Source organism: Panicum virgatum, chromosome 3N (assembly GCF_016808335.1).
Source record: "Panicum virgatum strain AP13 chromosome 3N, P.virgatum_v5, whole genome shotgun sequence".
In the NCBI taxonomy this organism is placed as follows: domain Eukaryota; kingdom Viridiplantae; phylum Streptophyta; class Magnoliopsida; order Poales; family Poaceae; genus Panicum; species Panicum virgatum.
In genome coordinates this window covers 65,810,315-65,835,491 of record NC_053147.1, presented here as the reverse complement: position 1 = coordinate 65,835,491, position 25,177 = coordinate 65,810,315, and the positions used below count along the sequence as shown (strand labels likewise).

The following is a 25,177-nucleotide window of genomic DNA, read 5'->3' as shown; positions in this document are numbered from 1 at the left end:
CTTTCTCATGGCCTAGCATTGTAGTCTTGGTAAGCCACAAGGGCATAACGCTCGTTGACCACCTGCTGTGTGTGCGGAGAACCGAAGCAACTTGGCTTTGTAATCCTTACCATTTTCCAGTTATTCTATGTCCTTGGGTTCGTGTGAATAAAGGCTGCCTCCACGGTAGTGAGATCCCAAGGAATTATATTCCAAGTGAAAAAGAAGAAAAAAATAAAGGAAAAAAAAAGAGCTACAATCGTGTCGACCGCAGAGCGCACATGATCTATTCCATATATTCTATATAGCAACGAGATAGACGTCTCATTTTTGCATTTTGCAGCAGCTCTACTGCTTTTTGCTAAACTTGCTATTCGGGATAAAACCATGGTATCTACAAAGACCTGATAAGCCTATATAATCTCTGGAAATCATCAACTTCCTTTCTTTTCTTTTTTTTTTTAAAAAAACACGGCTCTAACCGCTATTGTTTCACGTGTTGCAACAAAAAAAAAACTCAACCGGAGGGCAGACCCCACCCGTATTTCATTAAGAGGAGCGACTGCTCAGCTCTTCCCGGCCGAGAAACCCTCGAACCCTGGCCCATACCCACAAGGGGCTATGCCTTGCGGCGAGCACAGCGAGGGGGTTTTTTTAACCCCGCACGGGAAATTCCCGAAAACTCCGCCCGGGTGCGCCACGCAAGGGGCTCGGACCCGGGCTGCGGGGATGCCGCCGGAACCCCTTGACCACTCGGTCTAAGGGCCTTTGGCACGTGTTGCAACAACAGAAGCTGATTCGAGCATAACAGAACTAAACATCGAGTTCATCAATGAAGTTCCAGAAAAAGCCTCAATTCCTTGCTAAAACAACAGCAGCAGGAACAACAAGGCTGATATTCCTTGTATGCAACGGATGCATCTGCCATTTGTACAAACTGTAACTAAATCAGCCTGCCTCGTTATTCTTTTTCTCCCCCTGAAACTTGATTATTTCTGGTTTTGGGACTATAACATAACAGAAACTATATTCCAAAACTGAAGCCAACGATTCATGAAAGTCGGGGCAGGCTTGTCCTAGCATACCTGTGAATGAGCAGAGACCATGTTTTAACAACACTTCTTCAGGCACCTGTCATTATTGATTGTGATTCTCACGAGCACTATGGATTCAGTTGCCATACTTCACAGCCTTGCATGTAACAGCTGGGTTTCGGATGTAGTCTTGGCTTTGAATCAACCGGATCTCTAAGCTGCTGGTTGATGGGTCAAAGCCAGACCTTTTATAGTCTTCCACAGTTCTTTTTAGGAGTGCCTGCACAAGGTGTAATCTGTTAGAACTATGAATAGCTATATATACACACGGTGTTAGTGCCACAAAGTAAGACAGTCCTAACTATGAATGGAGATTAATGGTTTAGTTCTAACTAGATGTGATGAAAATCCATGAAAGAAAATCCATGAATGATGTAAACCAGATATCAGGATAGCTAATACAACATACTGCCCAAATTCAGTATACAGAAGGCATAACCATGCTAAATGTTAGATCATAGTATAAAGCAGCAAGACTGAGATACCTGCAAACTGGATACTGCCAGTTCTGCTGCTGTCTCGAGGTTATCAGGATATTTCTGTGTTTATCACAAGTAGAGCAACCATGCATTAGAAAGAAACCATGATAAAAAAAATCCCATAAGGACACCAGGGAACTTCCCCCAGGACTTACATTACTCCATCCAAGTAGAAGAGCAGTCGTTAAATCTCCAGTTCCCTGCAAAGCATTATGGAGCCAGGTGAAAATTTATATACAAGTAATGAATACTAGTAACGCTATAAACACCAAGCTTGCAGTGCAGAACATGTTGAAAGGTCAATCCACTTCTCTCCTACAATTTGGAGAAACTTCACAAGCACACAACTCTTTATGCACTTGAAACATTTCATCTCAAATGTTAGTGCACATATTCATATGATTGTCTCCGTAGTTTCTACCATACTTAATGACACCAGCTTCAACTGCAAAAAATACCAGTATCTTATATTTGAAGCTTGTCAGCCACTTTGTGTGCTAATATATTTTGTACTTTCATTTCGTGACATGCGTCCAACTTCCACATGCTCACTGACTTACTAAGTTTAAATGGACTAATATAGGGAACTCCTACATGAACCAGTCTACAATAAGTCAACAATCATATTCCTTGCTCCACACTCCAACCAAGAAGTAGACAATTAAAGAAAATAGAAATACATCAATATACCGTGAAATATGCTGGTATCTTCGGTATCTCAATCTTAAATTGTTCTGGTGGTTGTTCCTGAAAATAAAATGATCGAGTAAATCTCCTGTATGCAAATGATAATACCATACAAGTATATTCCGAACCAAATTACACCCCATCCACACTGCACCCATCAGCACAAGTAATCACCACATGCTAAACCTAGCTTACATGTCAACGTGTTATTGTAATCACTACAAGCTAAAAACTGGCTTACATGTCAATCTGACAAGTATTCAACACACTGCACCTGGCCTAGTTGACCACTACCCTCATGAATATATCACAGCTGCGATACATCCTACTACATGGACTGGTCAGTAACTCAGTACCCTAAATACTTTTGAAAAATAACATTGTTGAACAAATAAATTTTCCGCTTGTAACTCAGGTACTCCCTCTGTTCCTAAATGTCTGTCACCGTTGACTTTTGATAATGACGTTTGATCATTTGTTGTATTAAAAAATTAATGCAAATATGCAGAAAAAGGAAGTCATGCTTAAAGTACCTTTACAATGATAAAACAAGCCATACAAAACAATATCTACAAATTTTTTAATAAGACAAATGGTCAAACGTCGTGTCCAAAAGTCGGATGACAAACATTTAGGAAGGGAGAGAGTACATTGCTAGAAGCATGCAGATAAATACTAGTTGCATAGTTCTGTTGAGAGTTTACCTCTGTTTTTTTGTGACTTCCGATAAGGAGCAGCCTGCCTTCAATAAACGCACTAGTTATAACCACCTGGAAGATGATAGAAACCAATCACAACCATACACGAGTAGCTTCATTACCGGCCTCTTGAAAGGGTGAAAAATGGAATAAATGAGGTGAACCATAGAAGTCACGAGTATCCTATGTAGCACATAAAAAATAATTCACAGTTCATTTATCTATTAGGTAAGAGGCACACCTTCCGTGGTCCAGCACTGTGGAGGGTATTGCAAGCCGTCAAGCCATCTTGTTCAGAGGTGATCCTGTAAATAGACATTGCATTAAGAAAAAAGTATGCACATAATCTAACAATAGCAATATAGCGTAAATATGGCATGCAATCATTATATTTTCTCTAGAAGAAAAGCATGGCTACCTCAATCCAGTAAGTAGTTCAACTTCAAATTGGTTAGGTGTAAGCATTGAAGCAACTGGAACAACCTACAGATGGTTTCATGATAAAATGAATAGATTAGGATCGTAAAATATATGGGGCCCTGCAAACATTATGAGCATGCTGTAAGAATAAGAACTTAGAAATAGCATATGTGAAATGAAAGGCCTTGACCTATTGCATAACTTTCACTCCATATATCTCAGTAACAAAGGGAAAATAAACTAACAAGGCTAAGTTCTGGTCTGAATAAATGGTTTAGCACATAATTGGCTCTAATCAATTCTACAGAACATAGTGTTCTATAATATCAACTAATAGTTTAATGCACGGGAAGGGTCAAAAGGGAAAGTATAGAACCCATGAGCACCACATTTTGACATATAGTGAAAGCATGTTTGCAACACTAGTATTTGCGATAAATAACACCCCTGACATGCTAAAAAGCTCAAGGACAGGCGATTCTCATGATTTTGTACCATATGACATAAGCATATAGGACAAAATTACCTTCTGTTGATAAACAGATATTAGCTCCTGAGGAACATATAGTTTTCCTTCATCACCTAGAACTGGGTCGCAAACTGCAGCATGTTTGCAATTAGCAAACAAGAATGAACCGTTTCTAGTCAGTCTCAAGCTATGGCAAGAACTTGTCCCTATTAAATTTTGTAACGCAAGCATACATACAGATAATGAAAGGTCGAAAAGATTACCATATACAAGATCAGGATTGACTGATCGTAATTTGTCAACAACTTGTAGCACAGTATCTAAAAAGGAAACCGAGCCTATATAACCTGAGAACCATAAACAGCATGTCACTCGATGCGTAACGAACCATATCTTTTGGCAGTAAAAGATACTGATATTTGCAAGTAATATCAGCAAAGACCAAGCAAGTAATCAACTAGCTCTTTCCTAGGCATGAAGAATGGGTAAGTCTAATTATAAGAAGTCGTGACAGTTTCACCTGTTAATAAATGGGTATAATGGAGTAATTGGTTTTCCTCCAGTCCTTCGATAAGGTCCCAGAGCTGTTTTCCATTGAGAACCTGACCTCTAAATGTTGGGTATCCTGAGATAACACATAATGAGAATTATTTTAGGTGTCCCAACCAAATTGCACATGAGATGCTGTACAATCTACCCATACCTGTGTGATTAGAAAACTGTACAGAGTTTATTGGATCCACATCAAAGCCAAGGAGTTGCAGGGGAAAGACGGCTGATTTGTTGCCAACATACCCCTGAATTAGTGCAATGACAGCTTGAGCCAACAGACAGACGAGCATACATATCAAACCAGAAAGTGAAAACACTCAAAATTTCCTACTCTGAAACAAAATCCATGCAGCTTATTTTGTCTAAACAAACCCCCAACGAAAGAATCCGATATGGCCAAAAGTTGAGTGTGGAACCAAAATCACGACCGCTCGTCGTACAAAAGAGAAAGCAGTAATAACCACCTGTCCCTCACACAACCATCGTGCCACTACTTGGCAGGCAACAGTCACGCCAATGGCATGAGAGCACGCGGCACGCTTGCCAGCATCATGTATATATATGGCATCAGCTCATCAAGGGAACACTTGCAAGGACTTATCCATGCAAAACTCATCCAGTGAAGTGGGGCACACCGTACCCCAGACTCCACAGAGCAGTGTTCTCAGCCTACTCACAAAAACCATTGCTTGGCAGCCGAATCCATCCACCATTCATGACGCGCAAAGCCACAGCAATATGCCAATAGGCACAGACAGTCATAGACATAGGGGGATGAGTCCAAATTCGATCAGCGGCTGAGGGGAGCAAGCAGGAGCGCGACCAGCATATGGATGGGGGAAGCATGGCAGAGCAGGTGGCGCACCTGGACGGTGTGGGACTGGATGCTGAGCACGCGGCCGGTGTCGGACGGCAGCGCGACGGACAGGATCGGCGGCCGCGCCATCTTCGGGTGCACCGCCGCCGCCGCCCTCCTCCTCCGCCCCCTCCGCCTCTGCAGCAGCGGCGCCCACCCGAACGCGTCCCTGAAGCCACAGCACAGCACGGCGCAGCGCCAGCAGCCCGCACCGAGCACGGATCAATCACCCCTGGTCAAACTCAGCCACGAGGAGCAACCGAATCCGCTAACACCCCCTTCTAATCCCCCACTGACCTCACCTACTAAAAGTTTGACTAATGAGGCGATTGCTTGCTCGGTTTTTTGCCATGGTTTTAAATAGCCCGGCTATAACTCCGCTAGAGCCTTACTTACTAGAGGATTCCCGCTATGCTATTTGTGTTTGTGCCGCTATGGCAGCTATGACCGCTAAATCGGGCTATATCTGCGCTAAATGGCGTAGCTACAGCACCGCTATAGCCTTATCCTTAGCTCAATGCTACTGTTTCGGTCTTTTGGGCAACTGAATATTTGATTGTATGAATTTTATTGTATTGTCAACTTAAGTAATATTTCCGTAGCTCTAGAAATATAGTCATATTTATGAAATTCACTAATTACAATATTTTTGTGTATCTATTACTTGTATTTTTTATGATTTAGTAGTAAACCGCTATTTGCCATAGTCCGCTATAGCTTCCGCTATAGTCTTTTAGTCTCTGAAAAAAATACGCCGCTATTTATCATAGCCCGTTATTTAAAACCATGGTTTTTGCTCTTCGAGATATTGTTTATTGCAGCAACGGGTCTGCCACGCACCTGGGGGGAGCGAGGAGGGGGAGCGGGGCGCGGGGCCCACCACCCCCACGAGGAGCGCGCGGGGATGAGGAGGAGGAGCAGCGGCCAGGGTTTACATTTTCATTGATAATCACTTTATCAGTCACCACCGGTAACGATAATCGATTGATAATCGCTGATAAATCGCCAATACCAGCTGATAAGGACGTCCGAATTCAAAAAACGATTATCAATTATTTATCAGTGCTTATCGACAAAAACCGACGATAAATCAGTGATGTGTGCTGATAAACATGTTTTTCGGAGGAAAATAAGAAAACTAGATATTAATATTTTGCACTTGGGGTCCATACAAATATGAGTACATTAATTAAGCGGATACATGATACTCCATGCAAAATTTCCTACATATCCATACAAATTAATAAAATGAGAGTCCATACAAATATGAGTACATTAATTAAGCGGATACATGATACTCCATGCAAAGTTTCCTACATATCCATACAAATTCATGAAGTCTGAACACATTGCAATTTTCATTCTTCATCCTCTGCCTCATGGTGTTCATAATATTGTTCCTACATTTATTAGATGGAGTGAATATGAGAGGTGAACAAAAGATTGAATAAACACACTTAAACAGATACACACCTGCAATCCATACACACTTGGTAACCAAAAGGAAAGATGAATAGGTTGTTGCGGTAGCGGTGGCGGTGACAACCTTCCCCTATACGGTAGGGGGAGTTGCAGATGCGGTGCGTACGGAGGTGGATAGCTGGAAACTGAACTGGCATTGCTCGAGCTATCATATTCGTGTGGCCCTAGATATGGATATGGGTAGGTGGGTTCCGGTGGATAGGTGAAGGCTGAACTACAAGAGTTGCTATCATCATCATCCTTTGGAGTAGTTCTAACTCGTCTACCGCTTCTCGTTTGTCGTTGTGAGGTGGGTGCACCATGATCTTGATCCTGTGTGGCATGGGTGAAATTTGTCTCCCCAGTAAACTGAAGGGGTGACACCTGACCACTACTCCCTCCACCACCACCACTCCCTCCACCACCACCACTCCCTCCAGCATCACCATCATCACTCCCTCCAGTGTCGTCCTCATCATCATCATCGCCGTCGAAGCCACGACCTCCATCATCACCGCTAGGCTCAGGTGTTGTGTCGTCGCTCCTAAATTCTTCCTCTTCACGATCATTGTTCCTTTTGAACTTCTTTTTTTTTGCTATTGAGATGGGGCAGCTCTAGTCTTTCTCTTACCAACATGTGTGTCACCAATATTCTTATCTGCCCATTAGTCCCAATTTTCATTCTCATCAGCCATAGAGGTGAACAAAGCGCTAGGGATGGGAGTGTCATTGTAGTCTGAATCCTCATCCAATGCAGGTGTTGCATTGGACCTCCCATATTCCATCCAATCTCGAATCGCATTCCTTTGTCGATAAAATGATAGATCCATCATTCTGCCAACATGATCGAATTCACTATGATCTTGTATGCTTCCTGCACGCTGGATACGAAGTCGGAGGTTGTAGTTAACGAACACCAGCTGATGCAACTTTTTGTGGCCCAATCTGTTGCGCAACTTTGTGTGAATGAATGCAAATGTACTCTAGTTTCTCTCACATCCACTAGAAGATGCACACTGGGAGAGAAGCTTCATTGCCAGTTCCTGAAGCGTAGGTGTGTCCGCCCCAAACATAGACCACTAGCTAGCCGGTGATGTACTGCGATCAACTGCCAATCTCCTAGCTAGCTCCCCAGAGAAATCTCCTCGCTTTTGCTTGAAAAATTCAGCTTCCTGGAGTGCAAGTGCGGCTTTGTTGGTATCAACCATCCTTTCCAAACCTCTACGAAGATCTACCATTAGGGACTCACTTGTCCCCCATGGTATAATTCACCAATGGGTTCAATGCAGAAGCAGCCTGCACATAAGTCCCTAACATGACATTGCACATCCTCGAGTCGATTATGTCAACGATTTGTTCTAAGCGGACTGGATTTGTTTGACTGAGGTTGGCTGTATATGTTAGCTTTGTATTTTGGTACTGAACATGCACTTCACCCAGAGTTGGAACCTTGTCTTGATCAGCAAACCGTAAGAAAGAATACAAAGGCTCCACATCGTCCAACACATACTTCGTTGTTCCACCAGTCAAGACTAGTGAGGGTTTGAAATGCGTACCGGCCCATTTCTGATTTGAAATGCCGAGATTCACTAAATTCGGAGGTCACCATCCATTGCATAAATTGATCTTTTTTCCTCATGATGCTTTCTAGGAACATGTAATTTGTACCAAACCTTGTTGCATTCCACTTCACCAATTCACCCCCAATAGCTTTTTTCATCATATGGTGCAAAGAGTTGGAGTTGTATAACCAACTGCAGATCCTCTTTGCACTCTCAATACATGCTTTGTGATCTGGCCACTCTCCAATGTCTGAGCATAAGATTAATAGTGTGGGCCAGGCATGACTGCCACACTATGTGTCTGTACTGAGCATTGAGCAACTGACATGCCTTCTTGTAGTTAGATCCATTATCTGTCACTATTTGGACAACATCCTCGGCGCTGACATCTTTGATGATTTTTCGACGAGCTGCATTTATGTAAAAATCCATTAGCATGCTCCAAGTAATGGAATACAAAAATTGACCTTGCACAACTTTGACATACCTTGACAATAAAATTAGCATCCTGTGAGTGACCAGTTACATCAAATGACTTCCAAAAGTATAATGTACCATTGCAGTACAACAAGAAATTTACCACACTCATGCGCATAGGTCCAGTCCATGAGTCACACATGATTGTTACACCATAAATAGGCCATTGCTCCTTCCACTTGTTAATCTCTTTCATGATTTCTTTCTCATTATGCTCTAAGTACACACCATCTATCTCCCTCCCAGTAGGTGGCTTCACCCCAGTTCCTGCAATGTCACACCAACATGTTAATACCGAATAAACACAACTCCTATAGTATGCAACGAGATATATGCATAAAAACTCACCATGTTTCTGCGTCTCTATGATCGCTGCCTTGAAGTATGGGTCATCTACTTTTCTTCCAGGTATGCCAGCTGCATGACAAAACTTCGACCAAGCTCTCCCAATCTTGCTCTTAGCATTTCTTCCCTTATCTGTCCATGGGCCCGTATCTATCCGTGGCTGCCTTGGACCTGAGCTAGAACCAAGATTGTAGTCCCTTACCCGCTCTGGCACTTGTGTGCGACTCCTAGCTAGCATCTTTGTCAACGAATCTTGCACTTGGCTTGATCCAGAACCACCACCTCTCTCATACCGTGTACCAGCCCTCTCTCTAAACTCAGCCTCTTCCCTCGACTGCTGGAGAGCAGCTTGTAAAGCAGGGTCTTCCTCCTCCCCTTCCAAATCCACATATTCACTTCTAGCTGCCGCCGCTTCCCTCAACCTTTGACGCTCTCGTGCTTTCCTTTTTTGCTTGTTCCTATCGAGCTCAAGCCCAAACAACTCCTTCACCTCTTTAGGAACATTAGGACAATACCTCACATTTTTTCCACGATGTGCCAAATGCTCCTTCAGTCGTGTTGCTCCTCCTCCACCCTTTTCGATACGACAATACTTGCACTTGAAGCCAATGCCAACATTGTCTCCATGTTCCCAGACTAGATCATGATTCTCCGCCATTCGCCTGCAAGACAGCTAAACAAATACGCTATTGATCGTGTTGAATAAGTGACCATGAGTTCATGACAGAGTAATACATCTGAATTATACTCTAGTTTAATTTTAACCATTTCACACAAATTTGACATACCATTCTATTATAAAATACACATTGTGGTTCTCTTTTTTTGAACCATTTACCGTAACACGGTAACATGTAACATATTTATCATACACATCTAAGCATGTAGTACCAAATCGGCAAGAAAAATATAAAAATCGCTGAAATCCCTATGAGAATCGACGATTTACCTTGATTACCGTCGGTTTCATCACTGATTTCACATGGAGACGATGCGTAATGCTCAACCCTCGACGATTTTCACCCCAGACTGCTGATTACCAGCTCAAATGAGCGGTAATCGCCTCAGCTCAGTGAAATCGCCGCTGCCGCTGTCGCTCCCTTTAGCCAGCAATATAGTATGGTGTGGTGGGGAAAGTGAAATGGGCATTGCCTAGTCTGATCTGGATGGACATGCAAGTCATCGACTACGTACGGCGGGCCCCGTGCATGCAGTGCGATCTGAGTGGCATGTGACCGACCAACTATGAAGAATCTGCCTATCTGGATCGCTTTCTTTCACACGCATGCATGCATGTCTGGCCGCACCAACACGTTAGCATGCCACCGGCAGCATGTTTTGCCATCTCGTGACTTCTATGGAATCTTGTATAGACCATGGAGCGTCGGCAGGAATAAAAAAAATAAAGAATAGGGGCTGATGGTTTGGACCGTTTGGTTGCCTAATGAGTTTGGATAAAAATATTTTTTGACTAATTAAATGGAGGCTATTTTCATGGAGTGATACCATTCTAGGCCATGGAGAAGCTCTAGTTTTTTATAGAATTTTTTTCCTTCACTTTTATAAATTTTTTTAAAATTTTGAATTTTGGACTGATTTCTTTTGAAAACTCAACTGAAAACCGATTTCAGTCTGTGTCGGTAATGGTAAAAATCAGTGATAATCGTGAATATCGACCGATTTTTAAAACCCTGGCAGCGGCGGTCGGCGGGCGGAGCGCCGCGGCGGCGGCGGTCATTCGACGGCGCAGGGGGCGGCGCGGAGGTGGAGAGATGCGGGGAAGGCGATGGGGTGGGGTCGTACGGCCTGACAGCTTGGCGGGATTTGAGCCGTCCGTTGCGAAACGAGTGGTGCGGATCTCGCCGGTGGGCCTCGCGGTCCTCTTGTGGTGTGGAAGGACGGAACGATGACGACAGCGGGCTTGACGAGGTGGGCCGGTCTGGTTCTAAGTTTCCAGTTTGGGCCCAACAGGGTAGGGGCCTGCTTGCCGGCCCAGGTCCAGCCATACATGGTCCCTACAGAGCCAGACGCTTTTTTCTTTTTTATATTTAAAAAAATTCAAAATTTCAAAAATATATGTCCGTTTCGGAAAATTTCAAAAATATACCCCGGTCGCCCTATGGGGGGCGACAGGCCCTAAATGTAATTTTTTCTTCAAATTTGCAACGAGGTCCCTGGCCGGTGGCGCGCGGGTGGAAGGGGGCCTGTCGCCCCCCCTCCTCGGGCGACCGGGACCCCACACACAGGCGCGACAGGGGGGTCTGTCGCCCCCCATCGGGCGACAGGGGGCGACCGGCCCTTCCCCTTCTATATAAGCATTCTATCCTCATTCCCTCCTCATTTGAGCCCAAAAATTCCACCAAAAATTCAGAAAAAAAGAGGGGTGAGGAGAAGGGAAGCGGCGAAGCCCTGCCGGATTGCGCACTTGTGATCTGCAGGTTAGTACATTTAGCTTATGTATTTTTCCATTGGTATTGTAGAGTAATTTAATTTAATTAGTGCTATAGTAGAACCATTTAAGTAGGAGTTTAATGATACTTTAGTTACGTAGTAGTAAATTAGTTTAGAAAATTAGTACTATGCGTTTATTATTACAATTGCAGTACTATTAGAGACATGTTTATAAATTAATTACGATTTAGAATAGAATTTCGCATATGCAGTATAGAATTTGAGTGTCATCACGTAGTTATGAATACTTATATGTTGTATTTGAAATCCATACTTAGTATTTACGGATTATTGAATAAGATAGTGAAGTAAAGAGTATAACTCGATAAGTATTCTGTGATATACAGATATGTCGAGCAAGATGCAGTTTCAAGTATTTTTTGGTGACTACAATGTTTTGTATGGGCCAAATGGAGTAGATCTTTCTGCCTTTAAGTGCACATCTAGCGCCATAGATAAACCTCTGGAGAGGAGTTTTGGTTCCATATGTAAGTGGCTGCAGCGTGGGTTCTGTGTTGATCCAGAGACACATGTGATGACCGTCCAGTCTCTTGTTAATTGGGAGGTAGAAAGTGATTTATGGAAATTGATGATGATACACAACACTGATGACTGGCAGAAGTACATGCAAGCAGCTCTAGAGCGTGGGTGGCCTCTGGCCATTCTTGTTCAAATCCGGGAGAAGACACAAAATGAAATCCAACACGGTGCAGATCGAGCAACTCCGAGTATTCGAAGAGAGACCAACTATGTTGAGCAAGATGAGTCAGAAGAGATAGAGAACCAAAATATCGGACCACCGGGCCTTGCTGATGAGGGAGAGAGGATACATAGCATTGTGGACGAGATGGAGGCAGAAGACCAAACCGCAATAGAGATGGAAGAATATGAGGGCTCATCTGATGACGAGCAGTACTCATTTCTAAAAGAGTGGAAGGAGCATGGTTTTGGCAATCATGTCGCAGAAGACGTACGAAATCAGGAGTGGGAGTACAGAGGGAATGAGGTAGTGCAAGGTGCAACATATTCAAACATTGAAGCCGTAAAAGATGCTGTGAGACTATGGGCAATATCATTGAAACGAGAATTTAGAGTCGTAAAGTCTGGCAGTAAAGAATATGAGGTGAAGTGTGTGAATGATGGATGTCCATGGCGAGTACATGCATTCAAGGGAAAATGGAAGTCGAACTAGAAATGTTCCATTGTGACAGAGCACACTTGTTTGTTGTCAGAAGTTATTCCCTCGCATCGCAATATATCATGCGACTTTGTTGCAAAGCAAATATATGGGTTGATTATGAACAACCTAAATTATGAGGCAAAAATGATTGTTCGACACATTGAGCAGACTTATCATTACACCATTAGTTATTTGAAGGCATGGCGAGCTAAACAAAGGGTATTCGAGATGCGGTTCGGCACATACGAGGCATCATATGATAACCTACCTCGTATGTTATCCCAGGTTGCTGCTAGAAATCCTGGAAGCTTTTATGACACATACCTCGTACCAGCCGTGACTAGGGGGCAAAGCATTCTGCAACGAGCCTTCTTTTGCCTAGGTGCCTGTGTTAGGGCATTTCAGTATTGTCTTTCGGTGATCTGCATTGATGGCACATTTCTGACTGGAAGGTATAAAGGTCAGATACTCACCGCAATCGGGGTTTGCAACAACCAAATAGTTCCGCTCGCATTTGCATTTGTTGAGAATGAGAACTTAGACAGTTGGTATTGGTTCCTTGAATGAGTGAAGGTTCACGTTGTTGCTGCACGTCCAGATGTGTGCCTTATTAGTGATAGGCATGCAGGTCTGCTACAATCAATATTGAAATTGCAACGTGGAACTGCGACAACGCCTCCATTGTGGCCCGATGTCCAAAACAGGTGGTGCATTAGGCATATGGGTGCAAACTTCTATGACCACTTCAAGAACAAGGATCTTAAGAACATGTTTAAGAGGTTGTGCACCCAAAATCAACAGAGAAAATTCAATGCATTATGACAGATGCTTGATCAGTTGACTGCAGAGCTAGTGAAGGCAAGGGCATCAGGAACAAGCACGAGTCAGGCTGCAGAGACTAGGGATTCAATTGAGAAGCCATTTTCACACTGGATTCGAGGTGCACAGAGATGCATCGAGTAGTCAGTTCGATAATCAAATCTAGCCTTTTCAGTGTTAGGTCAGCTAGCCTCTTCACTGTGTTGTCATGTAGGCTTTTCAGGTGTATTTACACTCCACACTCCGGGTATCAGACATTTGTGTGCCTATAAATACTCTGAAGTTTGTGAACTCCCAGCAGCACTCAAACACCAAAGCTCATTGTATACCCAATGTCTAGAGGTGGGTCTAGCGGGAAGAATTACTACGGTTTTGGGAAAGAAAAAGGTGGAAGAAAGGGAGACCCCATAATACGGGAGGGGCCTCTTGGACCTGATTCCTTTCCGGAACCAGTGTTTGAGTTTCCGCCACAGCACAAGAGTGAATTTACTAATGAAACTCCTCTTCGACAATACGATAACCGTAGAGAACCGTGGCCAAAATGCAGACATGGTGAGGACTGCTTAGTGCAGATGTGCACCGACGGGATGGATGACAGTCGGCGTTTCTTTAAATGTCCACACGCATGGGTAATACTCGGTTGTTTCATTTCTTTATCTTCATTGAGACACCTTACATGAAATTTGTTTTGCAGTCTTCCGATGCTCCAGAAAACTGTGGTTTTACTAGGTGGGTCGATCCTGCACCAATTGATTCAGTTCAGGAGTTCATCGAGTACCTACAGATAAAGATCTTAGATCTAGAATGCAAGGTGAACCATTACGAGGAAGTGAGCGAGACTAACAAAGACGACGAAGATGATGATAGCAGCAATGCGGCCGCTTCACAGGATGACCCATGCACTATTCCTTACTGCAACTGCCCTTGTCACATAAAAAAGGGCCCTACACCTCCGCCACCACCGCCTGCACCACCTGCAATGGGTGGATACTGCGGAGAAGGCTCAACACAGTTTGCTGTGTGGGGGTACGGCTACTAGAACTATCCTACTGCTAGTGACATGCTGCATCGTCGTGTTTGTTGTGTTTTTTTAAAATTACCTAAGGCATGTTAGGTTAGTCCAGAATCTGTTTACCGTAGTTTGCAACGGGTTCTGCCATGCCACTGCCTGTGTGATGTGTGTTTCATTACCATTATATTATGATGTAAACTTGATGGTTCATATTATGTAAAGCATTTCTTAGTTCTTATTTCTTATCGTTATATTAATTAAATGTGTGCTTTTTAGTATTCTAATGACATGAAAAGCCCCGAAAATATTAAGGACAAGTTCAAAGATTTCATAGATTCCCGGCTACAACTGCAAATTAATGGTAAATGTTATAACACACAGAGTCAAGCTCTCAACTGAAAACATAAACAACTAATTGCAGTGGCATGTGCACGCGACAAGGTAATTTCTTGTTGCATCTAAACCTACCATGTCTTATGGAATGTAAAATGCCGGGATTACATGGTACTACTCTACTGAGTGCACCGAGGATATTTGCCCTTTCTAATTGCTTCGGGCCCGGCTTTCTTCGCACGGCGTGCCCTCTCTCGCATTCTCTCCCTGTCAGCTTCATGTTCCGCCGCCGCCTTACGATCCACCTCCTCCATCCTCTTGCGGATCTCTTCTTGCTCTTTCTTGCGCTTCTGCTCTTGCTATTCCTCGTGCTTCATTCGGCGCCAACGTTCTGCAGCCCACCTTGCTTGTTGTTCCACAAAGTTCTTTGCCTGCTGCGACTGCACGGTGTCAAACCACTGCATAAAATCATAAAGAGGCGGAGGAGACTTTGTCCAACAAAAGTTAGAATCATAACTCAATGTTAGGTCACAAAGAAAAATAGCGTCTGTTGTCCTGCTACCTTGGCCCGGTCTTTGCCGTATCGCTTAGGTGGATCATATTCGTAGTTCTCACACATAAAGAATCTCATACCGTAGTCATCTCCTAAAACCTTAGATTGCATGAACTTGCATAACGAACCGCAGAAGCACATTAGCACATCAATTCCTTCGGGTACGGCTTCACACTTGCTCCACGGAATGTAGGTTGATCCTGACGAAGACATTGGCGCTATAGTGTGGTGTGCCAAATGACGAACAATGATTTCAATAATGCACCTATCGTATACCAAATCGATGCGTGAAAATATAGGTACTGTCAAAATTCTATTGTCTTATGTTGCAATATCAATAAGGTACTGTCATAATTTTATTCTAATTCATAATTAATTTAAAAATAAGTATGTAATAGTACTGAAATTGTAATACTAAACGAGTGTTCTAAAGCACCAAATCTAATTCAGCTAATCCGCTAATTAAATTAAATTGTTATACAATATCAACGGATTCATACGGAAGTTACCGGTAGATCACAAGTGCGGAATTCGGCAGAGCTTCGCCGCTTTTCTTCTCCTCACCCCTCTCTTTTTTTTGAATTTTTTGGTGCATTTTTTGGGCTCAAATGAGAAGGGAATAGAGGCCAGGGCTTATATAGGGTGGGAGACCCCCGTCGCCCGTGGGGCCCCCCGACCAGGGACCTCTTTGCAAATTTAAAAAAAATACATTAGGGTCCTGTCGCCCGTATCTTGGGCGACAGGGGTCGACAGGACCCTGTCGCCCATGGGCCGGGCGACTGGGGGTATTTTCGAAAATTTTGAAAATGAACATATATTTTTGAAATTTTTATTTTTTTAAATATAAAAAAGAAAAAGAAAGAAGTATTGGGCCCACGTGACTGTTTCTGTTCAGCGTCATCGGCCCAGTAACATACTGCTCACGTGGCCGAATAACGCAGCAGGTCGTTCCTCTCATCTCAAAAAAAAAAAAAAGCAAACGCGGTCGTCGCTGACTATGACGACAGCACACAGACCTGCGGCTCCGCACTGCACGTCAGCACCTGCCTGTCCTCTCGGTCTTCTTGAGATCACAAGAGACCGTGCTGACCTGGTCTCTCCCATGAGACAAAGGAAAACTCAAAACAGCACCGAACACAAAAGAAAAGAAGAGTAGGACGACACCAAAACGTAAGCCGAAAACTTGTGATTTTTTATAGGAACCAAGGAAAAAAAACTGAAAACCACGGGGTTTGAAAATGCGACGAGAGGTTACTACTGTATACGACACGTGAACAGCGAGTTTATTTTCTTCTTCGCCTCGTCAAGTGGTGGGTGTTTTGTTTCCGTACGCGGTTTAGAAATGTGACATCGTTATATGGAAGAAGCGAGCAAATATCACTCATAGATGATGAATCTGCAAACCCAACTGTAACCACAAACAAAAGCAATCATCACTAGAAATGCACGATATATCCGAGCATTCTATAATCAACACTCCACAAATAATGTTATACAACTCGTTAGACATTTTGCAATATGCTAATGTGTCACAATGCACATTATTATCTTTGCGTGTCAAAACGCACATAATTATCTATGCGCTGCGGTTTTGCTGGCTCATATACCGCATCCGTTTATCCTTATTTATGTAAGTCCGTTACCGAGACCAATAATAGCTGCCAAAAAACTGCTGCGAGGGTTAGCGTAGTGCGTTATTAGCCGTTTCGTCTAATATACTATTTCTAAAAGTATCTTTACTTGTGTATATCTTTTTGATATACTTACACATTATAGTTATACAAATCTTTATATCCTTATTGCAATCTTAACTCGAAAGCTTTGAAAATTTAACATGAGCACATAAAAAATATGAAAAACAAGTTTTTTTCCTATGAAAAAAGGAAAAGAATCACATCCACACTCAACAACAACAAAATGGCAAGAAACAAAAGTTCATGCAAGATACGAGTGTAGGGCCGACGAAACCATCGTGTACAAGAAAAAGTTTGTGACAACAATACGTAAATCCAAACAAGTTGGTTCTATTCTTCACACAAAAAGCAACGCAAAAAGACCAAAAAAAAAGAATAGAAGAAAAAAGAGCGAAATAAAACCACCTGTGTTCCTTCATTTGCCTTTCGTCCTTCGGCTTCTCGTCCTTCGATACGCACGTAAATAAATTTCATTTTTTTTTCTTCAATCCTCCTCTGCTTCAACTCCCATCTCCGCCTCCACCTCGGCGTCGTCCTCCTCCTCTCGATCTCTCCTCCCCATTTTCGCGAGGAGGGGAGGCGTCGGCGGCGCCTTTGCTCTGCCCCTCCCCAGCATGCGGAGCTAGCCTCGCGGCTGGGGCCCACGCCATGCAGACCACCGGGCCCGCATCGCCGGAGCAGCCGCCGGCCTTGGAGCCGGCCGAGGTGAAGGTGGAGGAGGGGGCGCAGGCGAAGGAAGAGGAGGAGGAGGAGGTGGTGGTGAAGGCGGATGGCGAGGGCGAGGAGGGGGAGCAGGAGGAGGAGAAGAGAGGGAGGGGGAGCGGGCGGCCGCGGCGCCGGCGCGGCGGCGCCGGGGGGGACGGCGCCGTGGTGATGGTGAAGCGGGAGCTGCTCGCGCGCTGCATGACGTGCCCGCTCTGCCGCCGCCTGCTCCGCGATGCCACCACCATCTCCGAGTGCCTCCACACATGTGAGTCCTCCCTGCTCCGCCCCCCCCCCCCCCCCCCCCCCGATCCCGGCGAGCTCGAACGCTCGCAGCTCCACGACGACTCCGCGCGTATCTATTGGAGCTGCCGCGACGGCCATTCGATTCGAGGCACGCCTCGTTCCTGGGGCTGCTCCGGATTTGGTCGCCCGGGGCCCGGGGACGTGGGTTGGTGCCGTCGGCGTTGATTCGTTTCCAGCGATCCGGCAGCGCTGTGCGGTCTTCTGGGCGTTCATGCGCGATTGCGATTCTCGACGTGCGCGCGTCCCGGCCCGTGCTGCGGTTTCGCCTCTATTCCACGTAAATCTAGTTCGAGTTGACCATGTTTGGTAGCTTCCTTGCATTCTATTCTTACCTTATCAGGCTGAGCTGCAATTTTGGTTTATTGAGTCCTGATGCAATGTTGCATCAATGCTGGGCTTCAGCATCCGGATTTTACGTAGACTTTGAATGCTGGGGTTGTTGAATAGCCATCTTTGCCCCAATCCGTGAAATGATTTGGGTCCTGTTGAGATAGTTTTCAGGTGTCACTTTTCACAACGTTATCCAAGCTTCCGGTGCTGTAATTTGAGTTGCTAGTCAGTTCAAGTTCATCATTCACAATAGTCCCCCCTCTTGGTAGTTTGTATTCAATGCAAGTTCGACCCATGTTGGCCTGTAATTAGTGGAACTGTACGTAAGATTTTTGTGGCCACATTGTGGATTCATAGACTGTAAATTGCTGCAAACTATCTGGTTATTCTGCATGCATGAGTCAATTGGTGGAACTGTTGATTCTCTGTGTGCTTTTGAAATATTAAGGAAGCTAGGATTTGATTCCAACATTGGTGAACTTAAGCTTTGCTTTGTGTTTTGACCCTCTGTGTCTAGTTCTAAATGGATCTGGGCATTTCATGTTATATCGTCCATGCTAGTGCTGTAGTGCAAATGCCGATCTCTTTTATTCATTTGCATCCATCATTTTACATCTCATGATATGGATATATTGCAGTGCCAAACATTCTTTGTGTTTTCGATGGAAAGGAATTTCTTTGTATACAGCAAATCATTTTTTATGTGAAATCAAGCATTGCACTGTGCCTTATACAGTTTCTCTGTATTTTGAAATCCTCACTCTGTTTTCTTGTGTTCTTTGTATTATGCAGTTTGTAGAAAGTGTATCTATAAGAAGCTCAATGATGAGGATCTAGATCATTGCCCAGTGTGCAAAATTGATCTAGGCTGCACTCCTGCCGAGAAGCTTAGGTATTCTTCTTGTGACCTTTCTCTTTTGAAAATATTATGAATTTGTGAGAAACTATAAATTTAGTTGTACTATAAATAGTTTGGTTCGCTAAATGTTCTTGTACTTCTCTTGCCTCCAAAATACACGTTTATCTGCCTTACTTTGACTTTTTCCTGGATTTCAAACTGTTGGCATGTATTTCTATTGGATAACAAGATGCCGCAACAAAAACTTTATCACAAAATCATCATAATAGATAGATGCTCTGAACTACGGATAGGAGCCACCAAAATCAGATTATAAAACTACACATTCAACAGTTTGAAGCATTCATGTCACTTTCTGGATAAGCTTGAACATGCTGTGTTGCTCCTGTTTATAATTTAGAGCTACCTTTAGGAATTGTTGCACTCCAGAGAATAGTATCTATCCTCTACTTTCTTGAATCCTATGAGATTCATGCCAAAGATTGCATAGTTGACCATGAAGCTCGAATAAGAATCCCTATGAGTCCCCTCCCAGGTATGCATTTTGTGTTTGGCACCCGGTGTTCATTCTTATCCATCATTATTTTTCTAACAGTTATATGACATAATTTCGAGCTTTAATAATACAAAAACATAGCTATTATTGCACTGCTGTGTTTTCAGGCTTCTTCCCAACCATTTGGTCATAATATAGTATATGTTTCTATTGGTGAGACTTCACTGTATTATTAGATTCAAAGAAATGCTTGTCTTTTGAAACACAGTTTAATGTTTCTATTGGCTATATGGCCAAGAGAACATCTATTTCCTGGTCATGTTGCTTTCTGAGTTATGGGAAGATTTTCAGTGGATGCAAATTTCTATTTTAGCATCTATCTTTTAAAGTTTTAACCCTTTTTCTAACTTTTTCATACGATGATTTCAGAGCTGATCACAATATACAAGATGTGAGGTCAAAAGTTTTTCCATTCAAAAGAAAGAAGATTAATGCTGAAGAAGCCGAATCTCCCATTACGCTACCTATTAAAAGGAAAGAGAGGTCTATCTCTTCGTTGGTGGTGGTCAATACACCTAGAATAACACCAGCGGGTTCGACAGGGCGGCGAACAAGAGCTGTTACCAGGAAGGCTGCTGCATTACGTGGCCTTGGTCCTATTATTGCGGATCCTTTGAAAAAGAACATTGATAACTCTAATAAGAAAACTGAAAATTCAAGCTTGCTAGATAGTTTGAGCAAAATGCCTCAAACAAGAAGACAGGTAATAAAATACTCGATCATTCTAATTGAACCATACACTATTTTTTGTGTATCTTTGGAGTATGTTGCATGAAGTTCATCAAATGAATAAATGGAAGAATGAAGACAATAGAAAGCATGGATTTGACACTAATATTTGCAGGTATTGTCGAATGGGGATACATCAAGTCACCCCTCTGGTAAAGATAAAGCTGGTGATAGTAAGGACTTGGATAAGGCAGAGCTCTGGAAACCTTTGAATTGTCTTGTAGAGGCTGCAAGCAAAACAAAGCCCCGGACAAGCGCACAGAGTCCAGCTTTTAAGGGAGATAAGCCCAGTGAATCTCCCAGTAGTGAACATTCTAGCAGAACAAAGGCTAGGGAGCCTCCTCAGAAGTCCAAAGTTGAAGATGACAAGAAGGATGATCCTGAGCCAATAGTGCTGCTTAGAAAGAAAGGGCCTGGCCGGAAGAGGAAACATCCCCTACCTTCAACAAATGCTGCTTCCAGTGCTGCAGCTATCCAGATTGGGAAGAAATTCAGCCCAATATGGTTTTCATTAATTGCCTCGTTTGACCAGTAAGTCTCATCATATTATCAGTTATCATAACTTTAGTGAAAGCAATATATCAGATGTTTTGATCTCTGATCTTCTGTTTTTCTTATTGTTTCCAGGAAAGGTGACCCTCCCTTGCCTCAGATACCTGCCCACTATTTGAGAATAAAGTGAGCTCATATTACTCTGTTCTGCTACTGATGCACTGATAGTTCTGATCTTTTATCAATAACTCTCTAAACATGCATCCAAAATTGAAGTTCCTGGCATTGAATCATTATGATATATATTCATGTATTCATAATAGATAAGCATCAAGCAGGGGAAAAGGAAAATATAACTTGTATATTTCATTGATCATAGGTGATGGTGTCATGCACAAGTGCATGTCTTTAACTGAAGAAAATGCATAATGCTAATAAGCTAAAAAAAATGTAACGTGTGTGGTGCTTGTGACTACATTCCTTGCTCTCCATTTAGCTATCCAGTTTCATGTTTTTAGAGAAAGGGGATCCCCCATTTACTTCCAGAGGAAAAAAAGGTCATAGTCGATTCCAGTTTCATGTTTTTGGTCCCTGGAACCAAATAGGATGATATCCTGTTAGTCACGGGCATTTCCTGTGTGGGCATCTTTTAATTGCCATAACCTTTCGCAACTGCTATCACTTTAGTCAATGCGTTATACGTAAATGCACTAATTAGCCAGCTCAATGTTATCTTAGTAAGTCTACAAAGATCATAGTTTGATCTTAACCATAACATGATCTACTTCTAGTTAGTTCATCATCACAGTTGCTGTAGCAGAGTTGTTGATTCAATCGGCAGTGTTTTGTTTTATTTGAATGAACTATATTATGTCAACTGTGGCTAATGCATTACCAAATGATAGGGATGGAAGCATACCTGCATCATCCATCCAAAAGTACATTATGCAGAAGCTCAGTCTTCTAAGCGAATCTGAGGTAAGACTCCTACCCATCTATGTTGTGTAGTAACTATTTTTCTGTGCTTAATTTTTCCTGCTGCAGTCTTGAAATATTTAAGCAGCCCATATATTTTATAGTGAAAATGCTGCTTACATTATTGCCGGAACCATTACATATTTTCATGTTCCAGAATTTATTACATCTCCAGAATATATTATTACATCTCATCTTAGAAACCAAGGTGTGATTACACGCTGTATTGCAAGCGTTTCTTATCACATTGTATGGGGGTTGATATGGTCTGTCTGTTCTTCTATTGCAATTAGAAGGCTACGTGCATTTCAGTTTCGATTTTCACTGTTGCAACTTATCTGAACAGTCCCAATCCTGGCCTTTACAGGTCGAAATAAGCTGCTGTGGGCAGTCAGTGAATCCTGCACAACCTGTGCGCAACTTGGTGGAGCGATGGCTGAGGGTTGGCCCCGCGCGCCCTCTGCAAACGGTGATAGGCTCCTCTGGGGGAGATTATGTGATGGTGATAAGCTATGGGCGGCCAAAGTCTGCATAATCTTAAATTGCACTATGGTCAACCTGGGGATCTCCTAGTTCGGATAAGTTCGCGCTGCCCCCTGGGAAGGTCACCAAAGATAAAGGGTTTGAGCGTCAACATATATACTCACTCATCAATGTAGCTGGTTGCTCTGCACTCTGCAGAGCCAGCCTCTCGCTGTTGTCTTCATCCGCTCACTGATGCTGCTAGATGGTGTTCTGTTCTTTAAGAATTTGTTTGTTCTTTCGTTGTTATTATACAGATGTTATGGAACATGAAAGTCGTTGTAATATGGAGTTTGGTCGGCTGTGAGAATTGACGTTTAGGGCTTTAGGTTGGATAAACAGAGTCAGATCGTTAACCTGCACCTGAAAGTTGGGAGCGATGAATTGCTACATGGGACTGCAACTTCTCCAGTTTTCTCCTTTTTTTCCTTTTTGAAAAATATGTAATGTAGTTTCTTTAGTTTTCCTGAACAGAACTGCTGTAACACCCTGCTATGATTTATTCGGACCGAAGAAATGGATATCGAACTGTTCTTGCGTCTGCTTGATTTGAGCCTCACCGTACCTTCTACAATGATTTTTTTGGTCTTGAAGACTATTCATCTGATGCTGTAACTTGTGGCATCTTGGGCCTGCCCAAATATACTTGTAACATCTTGTTCATTCATGCCCAATATGAATGAGAATTGATGGCCATGCCACCATTTCTGCCCAAATATACTTGTAACATCTTGTTCATTCATGCCCAACTTGTTCACAAAGAAACTGTACCAGATGTTGAGAATTGATGGCCATGCCACCATTTCTGACTGAAATGGTGATACCACTGTTCTGCATGTGCATCTCATTCAACACGAGCAACCCAGTGACCTGGAGGGCATTTTTGTCCAGTTTGATTGGCTGAAATGAGTTGCATTCAAATTGGATCAAACGGTTGCATTGGTACCCAATTAAGCTCGACAGAACAACCGAAATCAGAGCATCAGTGCTACTGCTAGCATCTTCAAACAAGTTCAAACTACGGACGATGAACTTGCAGTTCGTCCCAAACCAAACGGCCAAGCGTATATAGCTCGAAACAAGTTGAATCAACGCAAAATTACCAATTTATTATTTTTGCTAAATTCAAAAGCACAGCTCTATTTCAGTACCATTGGCACCGTATTTGCGAGGGTTGTTTGCTTGAATTATCTGAAATGGAAACCTGCATTCCATACCTTCCATATGTATTTCTGACAAACCAGTCCCTGTATACTCGGGGACGACCGGCGGCGGCTGTTGACGCGAATTACGGTCAACACACGGACGCAATCGAACGTGCAGCGAGCAGAGGCGCGCGTTGCAGCGCCTCCGCACAGACCGGTCTCAAGCAGCGGTCAGACCGGTCGCCGCAGCGAGCAGAGGCGCGCGTTGCAGCGCCTCCGCACAGACCGGTCTCAAGGAGCGGTCAGACCGGTCGCCGCCAGTAGAACGGTGACGGAACCTTCGAACGCTAGCCCGGGAAGACCCGTCGGGGCAGGCACACGTAGGGTTGTTCTAGGGTCGGCAGGCCACCTAGAACGCCCTCAATCGACGTAGAGACGAAGGAGAAACAACAAGTAGTAGATTGAAAAAGTTAGGGCAAGAGAAAATAAAAAGATAAAAATTGTATTGATTGATCGATTGGATACCCTCAATCGGCCGTGACCCTTTATATTTATAGAGTGGGGTGGACTTATCCCACAAGGAATCCTATTACAGATCTAAATCTACAAAGAGTCCTACTTGTACTCAGATTCCAGGTAGACCGGTCTGACCGGTCGGGGTTGCCGGACAAGCTACAAGGCCCAGACCGGTCAGACCGCTCGCAGGCACTGGTCAGACCGGTCTGTGCCAATTTTGGTCGTCAACATATGCCCCCCTATTTTTTAGTGATGCTAGCATGAAAAAAAACAAGACTCTGGAGCAAAATTGTCTAAGGGCGATGATAAACATGCATGGCCATATTTTGTTCTAAGGGCGATAAATTCTATCGGCCGTATCTTGCTTCTTCTTCAAGCTGATGACGAAATAACTTGCTTAGGCCTCCATATCTGTTTCATGGTCACCGACCTTGCTGGTACAACTTCCGCTTGTTGTTCCATGGACTCCTTCTTGCGCATCCGCTGCAGCCTCTTCTTTTGAGTGTGAGACAAGCCTGAGGGACACTACCTGGGCTGTAAATATTGATTATCCTGCTTCACATCCTTCTCACCATCTTGATTGCATTTAGGTTTGCTTTCGACCAGATTATCGCTAGCAACAATCGGTCTTTGAGAAGCACCATGACTTGGATGTATAGAAGAATATTGAATAAAGTTTGGATGCATAAACATTCTACTATAATCCATAGGTGTGTAATAATAAGGATACGACCAGAACCATGGAGCAACCGGCCCACCAAATGAACATGGCGCAAAAGTATTATTACCTTGTTGCAAATGAGAAGCCGATTGCTCACGATGCTCCGATGATGGATTTGTATCTTTAGCTTGATCTGGTCGCTCTTTCTGTTTCTGAGTAGCTACTTTCTCCTCATACTTGGCCAAGAGTTGCTTGAAACTTGA

General features: G+C 43.4%; 3 protein-coding genes across 4 annotated transcripts; 1 reads left to right on the top strand and 2 right to left on the bottom strand.

Moving 5' to 3' along the window:
* Positions 1-784: 784 nt before the first annotated feature.
* On the bottom strand, positions 785-5,519 carry LOC120666841 (pyridoxal kinase-like). 2 transcript variants are annotated; one of them, XM_039946825.1, is made up of 13 exons: positions 5,244-5,518; positions 4,530-4,623; positions 4,347-4,451; positions 4,090-4,173; positions 3,884-3,957; positions 3,356-3,420; positions 3,179-3,242; positions 2,944-3,009; positions 2,243-2,299; positions 1,708-1,752; positions 1,559-1,612; positions 1,163-1,293; positions 785-1,064 (listed from the first exon to the last, which is right to left on the bottom strand). In XM_039946825.1, the coding sequence occupies exons 1-13, from the start codon at positions 5,322-5,324 to the stop codon at positions 1,031-1,033; spliced, it is 954 nt and encodes a 317-aa protein (XP_039802759.1). In that variant the 5' UTR covers positions 5,325-5,518; the 3' UTR covers positions 785-1,030. The 2 variants fall into 2 exon arrangements, with proteins under 2 accessions (XP_039802759.1, XP_039802760.1); XM_039946826.1 differs by lacking the exon at positions 2,243-2,299 and having other exon boundaries at positions 5,244-5,519.
* Positions 5,520-7,940: 2,421 nt separating this feature from the next.
* LOC120668030 lies at positions 7,941-9,737 on the bottom strand. The gene is made up of 4 exons (XM_039947991.1): positions 9,083-9,737; positions 8,813-9,001; positions 8,584-8,667; positions 7,941-8,005 (listed from the first exon to the last, which is right to left on the bottom strand). The coding sequence occupies exons 1-4, from the start codon at positions 9,735-9,737 to the stop codon at positions 7,941-7,943; spliced, it is 993 nt and encodes a 330-aa protein (XP_039803925.1).
* Positions 9,738-17,563: 7,826 nt separating this feature from the next.
* On the top strand, positions 17,564-23,138 carry LOC120666840 (E3 ubiquitin protein ligase DRIP2-like). The gene is made up of 7 exons (XM_039946824.1): positions 17,564-18,091; positions 19,252-19,351; positions 20,244-20,577; positions 20,719-21,134; positions 21,231-21,281; positions 22,001-22,073; positions 22,438-23,138. Exons 1-7 carry the CDS (start codon positions 17,770-17,772, stop codon positions 22,603-22,605), a joined length of 1,464 nt encoding a protein of 487 aa, XP_039802758.1. The 5' UTR covers positions 17,564-17,769; the 3' UTR covers positions 22,606-23,138.
* Positions 23,139-25,177: the final 2,039 nt, after the last annotated feature.

Coding starts and splice junctions, on each gene's coding strand:
- LOC120666841 (XM_039946825.1), bottom strand. CDS start 5,324: ATGGCGCGGCCGCCGATCCTGTCCGTCGCGCTGCCGTCCGACACCGGC. Junction 1,753..2,242: donor AGATACCAGCATATTTCACG/GTATATTGATGT, acceptor AATGCTTTGCAG/GGAACTGGAGATTTAACGAC. Junction 1,294..1,558: donor TGGCAGTATCCAGTTTGCAG/GTATCTCAGTCT, acceptor CACCTTGTGCAG/GCACTCCTAAAAAGAACTGT.
- LOC120668030 (XM_039947991.1), bottom strand. CDS start 9,737: ATGGCGGAGAATCATGATCTAGTCTGGGAACATGGAGACAATGTTGGC. Junction 9,002..9,082: donor CATAGAGACGCAGAAACATG/GTGAGTTTTTAT, acceptor GTGACATTGCAG/GAACTGGGGTGAAGCCACCT. Junction 8,668..8,812: donor TTTCTTGTTGTACTGCAATG/GTACATTATACT, acceptor ACATAAATGCAG/CTCGTCGAAAAATCATCAAA.
- LOC120666840 (XM_039946824.1), top strand. CDS start 17,770: ATGCAGACCACCGGGCCCGCATCGCCGGAGCAGCCGCCGGCCTTGGAG. Junction 20,578..20,718: donor TGCCTCAAACAAGAAGACAG/GTAATAAAATAC, acceptor TAATATTTGCAG/GTATTGTCGAATGGGGATAC. Junction 21,282..22,000: donor GCCCACTATTTGAGAATAAA/GTGAGCTCATAT, acceptor ACCAAATGATAG/GGATGGAAGCATACCTGCAT.